This window comes from Gavialis gangeticus, unplaced genomic scaffold (assembly GCF_001723915.1).
Source record: "Gavialis gangeticus isolate Ggan-Ray unplaced genomic scaffold, GavGan_comp1, whole genome shotgun sequence".
In the NCBI taxonomy this organism is placed as follows: Eukaryota; Metazoa; Chordata; order Crocodylia; family Gavialidae; genus Gavialis; species Gavialis gangeticus.
In genome coordinates this window covers 143,377,169-143,387,965 of record NW_017728992.1, presented here as the reverse complement: position 1 = coordinate 143,387,965, position 10,797 = coordinate 143,377,169, and the positions used below count along the sequence as shown (strand labels likewise).

The 10,797-nt window shown below is 41.5% G+C and overlaps 1 protein-coding gene across 1 annotated transcript in view; it reads left to right on the top strand.

The window, feature by feature from the left end:
• Nucleotides 1-6,217, top strand: part of ZFAND1 (zinc finger AN1-type containing 1) — a 36,574-nt gene extending 30,357 nt beyond the window's left edge. The window contains exons 5-9 of the mRNA XM_019519269.1: nt 1,073-1,200; nt 1,288-1,379; nt 2,551-2,675; nt 5,380-5,535; nt 5,639-6,217. Coding sequence (XP_019374814.1) covers nt 1,073-1,200; nt 1,288-1,379; nt 2,551-2,675; nt 5,380-5,535; nt 5,639-5,809 — 672 coding nt within the window. The 3' untranslated portion in view covers nt 5,810-6,217. The remainder of the gene's footprint in view (nt 1-1,072; nt 1,201-1,287; nt 1,380-2,550; nt 2,676-5,379; nt 5,536-5,638) is intronic.
• The last annotated feature ends 4,580 nt before the right edge of the window (nt 6,218-10,797 follow it).

The following is a 10,797-nucleotide window of genomic DNA, read 5'->3' as shown; positions in this document are numbered from 1 at the left end:
TTTGTCCATCTTTGAACAGGCATTGAACTGAAGACTTTTCCAAGAGGTCTTAATGCTAAAACCATCTGCCAGCCATACAGGAGCATGCACAGATGGACAGACAGAAAGAGCATCCACACTAAAGGGGAAAGGATTTCAGGGGGGTAGGGTGGGGGCAGATTGAGACTCCCACATTGAGGGCAGGAGTTGGGCAGAGGTAAAGGCTGGGGTCAATGGGGCCCCAGCTGAGTCAGGTGGTGGGACAATCAGAACCTGGGCAGCTTGTCCAGGGACGCAAAGAGGCTGCTGCCACTGCGCACCCTGGCGGAGGCTTGGGGAACACATGCGTGGGGAGGAGGCGGCTGCTGCTGCATGCTGCGCTTTGCACCCAACTGCAGCTGCCCTGGGAGCAGCGCAATGCCCCATTCATCCCATTGCCAGGTGGGCAGGGGCGCAGCGCAGCGACAGCAGGCACATGGGGTTGCGCCACTCCCAGGGCAGCTGCAGTGGGGCACAGTGGCAACTACCTCCACCCCGTGCACAGATCGAGGGGACACATGCCCCCCAGGCCTTATCTGGGGTGCGCACAGTGGCAGGAGTTCCCCGGCACCCCTGGATGAGCTGCTTGAGCTCTGATTGTCCCATTACCCAGCCTGGCCGGGGCCTCATTCACCCTGGCCCATCCCTGCCTCTGCCCCACTCCCTCCCTCACTATTGTGGCTTCGAGCTGCCCCTCCCCCTGACCCTGGTGGGTGGGGGGGGAAGGAGGAGGTAGAGCACACATGCGCATGTGCTTAGCCCCCCCAAATAATTTTTTCTTCCTCTGCCTATGGTAAAAATTGATAATTTATGACTACTTTGTACTATGCCAAAATTTCACATTGCCTGGCTTTTGAGACTACCCAAGTGGAAAACTTTGTTTTTTGTTTTTCAGAGTTTGAAGTGATCTAATCCAGTCTTTTTCTTTTTGGGGGGGGGGAGGGGGTTTGGAAATATAAAATTTAAAGCCCAGAAACAAGTTGGATGAGGATGCTAGCTAATGTTCATTGTTTACTATGTATATTTTACATGGAATGTTTCTTAATATTTTTAGGTGAACATAAAAAGTGAGAATGTGAAATCGGATCAACCCAGATCTTACCCATGCACATATAAGGACTGTACTGGAAAAGAGCTTTTACCAGTTGTATGCCCTTACTGTGAAAAACAATTTTGCTTAAGGTGAGCAGAGCAAAATATTGAAAATTGTGTGTTCTTTCACTAAAATGGGGAACACTCAATAAGAGTTTTCCATTCTATTTTTGATAGACACCGTCATCAGTCAGACCATGAGTGTGAGAAACTGGAAACTCCTAAACCTCGAATGGCAGCCACTCAGCAGCTAGTTAAAGATATTATAGGCAAGTACGGTAGGACACCTATTGTATCATTGTCTTCAGTAGGTTGCTTGGGATTTTGTATTAATCTAAAGAAGACAGAATGAAGGTTCTTTAGCTAGATGCCCCCTGCCATACATATGGTGAGCAGTTACATATGGTCCTGCCCTTATATGTGGAGGCTAAACACAGTAGCAGATGTCCTTAAAGCATATTCTGGAAACCCAATGGCATCTCTGGTTCATCAAGAACACAGGATGAAGTCAAAGCTGGCCAACTGTAGATTGTATTGGTATGAATTCTGAATTAATATATATATTTGTTCTATATATTTACATACAGTTTTTCAACAAGATGTATAACATCACCAATAATTGTTTGCTCACTGAATTGATATTGGATCATGATTCATTAATTGTAATATTAATCAGAAATTTACCTAGCAAAGATTGCTAAATTTGTTAATATTATGCAGTTTGTGACAACATCCAGAGTGAATTTTCTGCATTGTTATTATTGTTATTGTTATTAATAATAATAATAATAATAATAAAACTAGCCATTGATACAAAAGTTGTAATAACAGGTGGAGTTTAGTGATATAAGGAGGAGTGATATTATCCAGGTTTGACTTCATGTATATAGATTGGGCTCAGACCAGGCTGGTAATTCACCAGATACGTAACCCTCATACTAGTAGAGCTTGTGCAGGGGATTTCTTTAAGGCCCTGTGGGGGATACTGATGCTGGGAAACAGGAGAAAGACTCATACTATTCCCCCCCTCTCCCCCACCCTCCAACTCATTTTACCTCCTCAGTGGAACAGTACCTCAGCAATACCATGTGTTGGCACATTTAGAAGCTTGAATTTTTACCTCTTGTCATTTTATGTATGCTCCCATGGGGCTGCTCGACACCTCGGATAAATGTAAAGGACATGGTTACTTTCTGCTGCCCTGCAGCATTTTTCTGAACAGCATTTTTCACCTAGTTAGCTATTTTATTAGGACTGGCTTAAAACTCTCAAAGTACTAGTAGCTGTCCAAGTGCATGGAGGGAAAGAGTCTGTTTAGATCTAATTTAGCCTATAGCATTGATCTCCAAATACCTTGTGAAAATTTGAGTAAGTGGGAATTTTATTTAATTGAAACAAAATGTGACTCTCACTAATATTTAGAAATGATATTTTCCTCAGATTCTAAAAAAAGGGAAGAAGTAAAAAGTAAGAAACGAAAAGGAGCAAAAAGCAGTGAAACAGCAGCCAAGGTGGCACTAATGAAACTGAAAATGCATGCATGTGGGGACAAGTCCTTGCCACAGGTCAGTCATACTCAGATGCTTTGTAATGACATACATATTTCTGATCTGCTCCAGCAAATCATTTTACCTGTAGCTAGAAGCAGTTTTCTAGGCTCTTGCTGTTGATATTACTTTCTCATTTACAATGGGAAAGAATATTTAATCTAAAAAAGGGAATCCGTTTACTGAATTTTGTTTCTGAACTACCCCGCAGATCCACAGTCCTTTATACAGGCATTTAATTCTATACACACAAGTAGGATCAGGGCTTGAATCTCATATTTGAAAGCAAATCTTCTAGTATTGTGAATGAGAGAGAACATGGATATATCATGTACTGTTTAAACAGCATGTTAATTTGCATCACTAAGCATGAACCCATTGCCATGTACAATAAATCTGGAAGCTGTCCTCTGACCCTCTGCCCTCCAGAGGAAGTACTGTACTAATCAGCTCTTCCTGCTTTGCTGGTATCTGCAGTGTACAGTTAGTACACCCTTGTGCTAGTTGAGATGAACTGGTTTCATATTTGGCCTGAATTTTGAGTTATATAGGAGAATTATTTTTTTCCTAGCTATGTGGACATAGCTCATTATATAGTCATGATCAGTAGTCTCCATTGCTTAACAGATTTTTTGCTGTTCTGTGTTGTGGTGTCTATTCAAATCAATCATTCCTTTTTTCCAAGTAAAGATATTTTTTTCCATATCCTCTTTACAGGCTTTTATTTTAGATCAATACTTGTGGTTCATCTGAATATACATGCTTTTAATTATTCCTCACATTTATTTTAAATTCTATAGCATATAGACACTATGTCTCTACTGTGGAATTTGTAATGTTATATATTGGCCATAAAATATACACTGCATTTAATCTTTATGTTCATTACTTGTTCTTACTTAGTAGGATTTAATTATTATTTGCAAAATAATTAAAGATACTTCCTCTCTGAATCCTGTTATAGATACTTTTTCCTCTGCTAAAAATTACCATATGCCTGGATTGCAAATTAGATGTTTCTGCTTAGGTGGCAGTCATAATGTGAAGTCCTGCTTCTAGCAAACTCTCAGATTATGTCACTTTAATAGATGTACGAGTTCTGTGGTGTGAAGATGGTGATTAATTTTTTAAAATGGAGAACATAATGTACAAAGTCTGTTTTTTGTTATAAGGAAATTAAAGGCCTGCTCCCTAATTCCAAAGACTGGAGGCTGCAGCACAAATAGCTGTCTGTTAATTCCTTTCATTATTCATTTGCTTAATTGGATTGTAATTGTTTAATCATCTAGAATACTGATAATAGGCTAATTTATCACAGATGCAATTAATCTCAACCTCCAGGTTCTCTCTGTTTAATTCCCTCCTCAGACTGTCTCCAGCTGTCATTGTGCACTTCCTCCTTCTGTTCCAACTCTTCCTTCAGTTTGGTGACAAAATTTGAACGAGGAATTCCTAGGATGCCTCGGGCACCTCAGAAAGCTGGTTTAGGCAAGCTCTTAGGTTTTTCTTATCTATTTTTTGATCTTTTACTTGAATTAGGATGATACAAGAGTAGCTTTTCTGTGCATGACTTTTTTCACAGTGCATCTCAACTTCAAAGGTAACACAAATTACTCAAGCTTGTCTGCTTGAATGTATGTGGCCATACCACTAAAAAAACCCTGAATTACCGTCCTTATTGGCGCAGTGTTGGGTGCAGCACCAAGAGATCTGGAGGCCATCCATGGTTCCTAGTGCTGCAGTAAATTGGGGTGCTCTGTGAATTTTGCCCCAGTGAATTTTGGGAGACCTTATCTGTCCTTTCTGGGCATGCAGGGAGGACTCATGGGAAAGTAATGATGGACAAGCATCACTTCAGTGATACTACAGACCGAGTTTGTTAGCTTGTGAGCCGGGGTTACCTAGGTTTTAGTCCATATCCACTCTTTATCTAGCCTAACTTGAGTAAAGGCATTGCCACTCTGTGCCAGAGCCTCGTTTTGAGCCATTAGTCATGCTGAAAGCTAGTTCTGACCTATGTAGGGGAGGCACAAGTAGAGCTAATGGGGAAAAATAATTACTTGTTTTGCTTAAACTGAATTCAGTTAAGCCTCGGTAAAAGCTGACCTAACTAGCGTGTATATGTAGACCACAAAATAGAAGTTCTTCCTGTGGTTTTATTGAGTTCTTAATGGAAACCAGCCATAAGAATAGGTTGTCTCTACCCCTTGTTTAAATATACATCTTAAGGGAATGACGATTTCGATAGTATCCTCTCTTATAAATTTGTCAATCACACGGAGATCTGAAGAGATATTGGTTGCTAATGGGAAGAGGAACAGAGTGAAAGTTGAGCAGCTGGTGTAGACAAAAGTTCTAGTTTGTGAATCAGCTGGCATGTGGCCTCCATTAGAGCTGACTGCTATTTTCCAGCAGTCTTTTGTTTGCTTTCTGTGAGGGTGAAACTGGACTGCTACAAAATGCCAGCACTGGAGCCCAAATGGTGCTGTTTAGGTTCCCCCTTTCTCCTTCAAAAAGTAGTCATTAATTTAGTATGTATCTAGTGTAATATGGTTCCATTCTCAGTTGAAGCCTTTGGGTACTGCTTCAGTATAAAATTATTAATACTGTGTGAATCATCTAAATTAAGACCACCAAATATATAAATGTGTGCGCCAGTGTGTACTAATAAAACCCCAACTGACCCATATGTAAATTTATGTTTTTCACTGTCTCTTGGCAGACGGAAAGAATTTACTTCCAAGTGTTCTTACCTAAAGGAAGCAAAGAAAAAAGCAAACCCATGTTCTTTTGCAGTCAGTGGAGTATTGGCAAAGCAGTAGATTTTGCAGCTTCGTTAGCAAGCCTAAAAAATGACAACAACAAATCAACAGCCAAGGTAAATCACTGATATTGGTTTTCATGTAATAAGTTTTAATTCTCTCCTTTTTTGCATAGATATGAATTTAACAGCAAGATTTGCTGTGTGTTTCCCCTCACAGAAATTGCGTCTATGTCACACTGTATCTGGAGAAGTGCTGCCATTTGACCACACATTGGAAACCTGGATAGCTGATAAAGAGTGTCCGTTATATAACGGTGGAAACATTATTCTGGAATATCTTGATAATGAAGATCAGTTCATAGAAGACACAGATTCATACTTAGAGTAGTTGATCAGTAAATTGCATGGAAAATACAGATCATCAAAAAACACCAAGCTAAGTTGAAGCACAACTGGTGCTTGTATTTTTCCCTCAGGTAGACAGTTCCTGTTCACATCAAATGGATGGAGTTATATCTGCAGAACTGACAACAAAACTGAACCCTTTGAAAAATGGGTCCTTATTTTTAACAAGGACAAGTTGTAATTATTTCACTTAAAAACAGTTCAGCACATGTAATGCACTGATATTGTTGAATTTAAATGTTTACAAAACAGAAATTCTTCCTTTTACAAACAACATAAAACATACTAGTAAATTAAACATCTACCAACAAGGAGAATGCATTAGAAATCAGATTTTTTTCTTTGTTTTATTGTACTGCCATTATGCAACACAATAAGGATTTTTTTTTAAAACATTTTAAAGTTATAAAATTTAATGTGTTTTTGTGTAAGTTAGTTTACATTTTAGTAGTTTATATTTTGCATCCGTATTTTTTTAGCCTAACTGAATGAACTGTAAATTAACTGGAAATTGGAGGTACCCTATCTGTTCAGGCAGATTACAATATTCCCACTATTATCTTTCAGAATCATGGAATTCACCATTTTTTCCCTTTTGATCCTACCTTGACAGCACTCAATAAGTAGTGTTTCTAAAGGAATGCTTTTTTTGAAATCAGGAGCTACCCCTCAGACACTTTCTATAGACTTAAGATTAAGTGGAAGGGAAAGGAGACAGAAAATTTTAAATCATCACATCAGTTCTGAATGTATGACAGAGAGGGGCACGGCTACAGTATGTGACTCGATTACCAAATAAGGGCCTCCAGAGTGCTCAGCCCATGTCAGTTCCAGATGCGATACTCTTAAGTAGACCACACAATAATTCAATGGCTTGTTGAATTTTCTTTTCAAACCAGCAAAACCCTGGTCCAAACTTTGAATTATTGCTTTTATGGCTATTGAAAGGGTTATTGACACTATTGTTCATACTTCCCTTAGAGAAGCATAGGTCCCAGCAGTACATAAATACATTATGGCCTAATGCTATGTGTTTCAGGCATTATATGTGACATGCTGTAACATGGGAAATTAATTGTAAATTCAAAAATATCCATTACAGCAAGGAAAGAGAATAAAATTATTTTTGTCTCAAAAAGTAGTGTGCTTGACATATGGTGTCGATCATATCGCCTGCGGGCTGGATCTGTCCTGCAGAGCCTCTCCATCCCGTCTGCTGGGCTACCAGCAGGGACTGGAAGTTGGGAAGTGTGACCTGCCACAGAATTGGGTCCATTTGGCCCTGCTGGGCATGGCTATCGGCAGCAAAATTTGCTCGCCACTGCTGCTGTCCCTTTACATTTATCTGAGGTGTCGAACTGCTGTCCCTAGACCTGCTCTCCTGGACCCCACACTGCCATGTCCATGGTGGCCAATGTGGCAGCCCTCGCTCCCTGGGCTGGATCTGGCCCAAAAGGAGCCCTGCAGTTCAGATCCAGCCCAGGGCCCCAGCTAAGTTTGACATCACTGATAAATGCACATATTTCTGATTCTGAAAATGATTCCTTCAGTCATTGGTACTCACATCTTTTTAATTAAGAATCAATAATTGATCCAGCTTTCTGGGGTCAGCATAGACTGACCTAGCAACACATTTTGGAACTAGTGTTTTCGTGACTGGCACAACTCCATAGTAAGGTATTTTACTGATTGAGTGTGAAATTTCTTTTCTCATGTCTGTTATGAAATCACTTAATTTAAATTTCACTTGTCTCTCTGAAAGTCACATTAATGTTAGTTCCATCTGTATTTAAACTTTACTTGAAGTGCACTGATATTTAAGAACCAAGCACATTTTGAAAATTATGAATTCTTCCTGAGGCTTTGTATACAGAGTCTTATTAAGTTTATCCTATGTTTGTTAGTTTCATTCTGGAATCTCTCTCTCAGGCAACATGGAATTGCTAGGTAGTTTTAGGGCTAATTAATCCATATCCTAGATGTCCTCTGCGTGTTCTTTATTATAGTTATGTTTACATAAACAGAAAACTTGTGTCAAGTTATATGTATTCTAATAATATAAAAGCCTAACCGTCTGTCTGTCTGTCTGTCTGTCTGTAATACTTTATTCACACTCTGATTGGCCGACAAACAGCCAGAGTGCAAAGAAGTGTTCTGACAGAAGGCAGCCTGCTGCCATGATGGTGGGGACACGGGACCGAGCAGGGGGGACAAGGCCACTCAGCTGGCCTTGCCCCGTTCCCTGTCCCCCCCTTCCCTGCAGGTATACTAGTCAATTGCCCCGCCCTGCTCCCTCAGGCCCGAGCAGGTGAAAAGCCAGCCTGTCACAGTGGGGGGAGGAACGGTGGGCCTGACCTGACCAGCTCAGCCCCCCACACCCCCCAGCCACGGCTTCCCAGCTTCTCCCCACCTTTGGGCCTGGTCTTCCCCAGCATCAGGCCCAGGCCCACTCCTCCCTTCCCCCCACTGCTGCAGCGGGGAAGGAGGGAGCAGGCCCACACCCCAAGCAGCAGGAGGGAAGGAGGAGTGTACCCAGACTGGGGGGGCCCAGGGCTCTGTTGTTGCCCACTCCGCCCCCCATCAGAGAGGTAGATAACATGGGGAGGAGTACCCCTCCTCCCCATCTCGGGCCCAGGCCCACTCCTCCCCCACCCTGCTCCCCTGCGTTGGCCCCAGTCCGCTCCACCTGTCCTGAGCAGGCCCCACACAGAGGGGGAGGGAAAGGAGGCGGGCACACCGTGGCATCACCAGTGACGGTGGGGCCAGGGGAGGACTGGGCCCAGGCCCAATGCAGTGGGGGGAGCAAGCCCAGCCTGGGGGAAAAGCCGGCCCACCACAGCAGTGGGGGGTGGAGGAGGGTACAGCAGGCTTGGCCTGGCCCAGCCCAACACAGCAGCTGTGGGGGGGAGGGGAGGACTGAGCCACCTCTCCCCATTGGGCCCAGGTCCGCTCCCCTCCAACCCCCACGTCAGCCCTGAGCCTGCTCCTCCTGTCCCCCCCACCACCGCCAGGTCGGCCTCAGCCCACTGCTCCCCACCCTCTGGCCTGGTCCTCCCCCTTGCCGTGGCTGCTGTGACAGGAAGTGGGGGGACTGGGCCTGGACCCCAAGCAGCAGAAGGAAAGGGGAAGCAGGCGCTGACAGACTGGGGCTGGATGCGGGGGGGGCAGGTCTCTATCCCTGCCCACTCCCCCCACCCCTTTCATCATTCTTTGACAGGCAATAGGCTAGTTTTTCTATAAATTTAGTGGATTGGTCCAATGATGAGTGCCAACATTAATTGGAAGTACCCATGTGAAAACCAGAGCTTAAAAGGTTTGGGGAGTTTTCAAGACATCCAAAAATGTGGCTGAATTAGTGGAACTACTTGATATAGCTGGAGACATTTAAAAATTGGAAGAATATCTTTAACTTATTGCTATCAGCAGTTGTGGATAAAAACAAAAAGGAAGGATCAAGCATAATTTTTTGGTGACTAATTGTTAAAATGGCAATATTTAAACTTCTTTAATGCTCTGTCATAAAGAATACTGTGTAGTGGATCATACCTACTGTTATCCTACAGTCTGTAGGTTTACTTATGTGAGTAAACTGAATAAAATTTACCTCAAATTACATTATTGTATATTCTGATGGTTACAGCTGAAGGAGGTTCAAGATATGAAATGATGTGGCATCTGATCTTTTGCAGTAAAATATGAAACGAATAGTTTAAGCACTGCTTCAAAATATCTGCATCAGTTGTTTCGTAAACACATTTTATAAACATTAAAATGATGATTCAAATGTTTTCAGGATTGGGGCTTGTGTTGCTAAACCAATCCTACATATATATAGTTTCCTCATCTTCAAGGCTTTTATTTTTATATTACCAGAAAGTTACACTATAATTATATTTTGTAGGAAATGCCTTGCATACTTTTGAACTTATCATGTATAATATTAAAAAACACAGTAAGTGTATTGTATAAAATTTCAAATTGAGCGCTTCACAGCTGAACACAATTATATTTTGTTACACTCTGTAAATCCAACACATTTGTCATACTTTCTGTTTTATTTACCATGACAGTCACATTTGTCTAACCATTATTTTCCAAAAGCAAGCTTCTGTTTGGATGAAACATACTAAATGAATTTGACCTTTACAATAAATGCTTGTCTCTCATTGCAGAGAGGGAAAGAGAAGAAAAAAAAAATCCCATGTAGGTCAATGATTGGATTTTAAATTATGTCACTGTTCTATCACTGATCTTAAATTTATGTCCTCCCTGGTACCTTCCATCTATATATTTTTTCCTCTTTACAGTCCTCTTATTTCCAATTGCCCTTTTTTTGACCAGTTCAATTATCTTGGTTCTAAGACCGACGTTATACAACTGGGTCACTCGCCCGAAAAGCTCTAACCCTTCCCCCAGGAGAAAACTATCACCATCAAACCCCATAAATGAGATGCTGGAACTCTGCTACCATTTTGTTCTTCAGTTAGAACTTCCCTTAGCAAATACCCCCAACATCAATATTGAGAAGGTTAAGCAGAAGTTTGATAAAAGTAGATAAAATGTATCTAGCTGACAAAGTTTCTAATATTTATGCAAATTGCTATTTGTATTCCAGAAGCATAATTTTTAAGTAGGTTAAACAATCCCATTGTTTCTGGCAATTCTGTGGGTCTCTAGGAAAATTTACCTATTACTATAAGGCTATGATTCTTGCCATGCACATGCTTAAAAGTTAGCACAAAAGTATTTTTGCAAGATTTGTATACCAGGGCAAATTTTACAAGTCATGCTGATATAAGCTAAAGGCAAGGATATCTCAGGGCAGTGTCTTTTTTTGGACCAATTATGTAGTTGAGATAGTTTTTATTGGACCAACATAGCTGGGATAAAGTTAGATGAGCTTACATTCAAAAAACTTGATAGAGACTTGGAGTGTCTTGCATGTGAAAGCGTGTCTAACCATCACCCTAA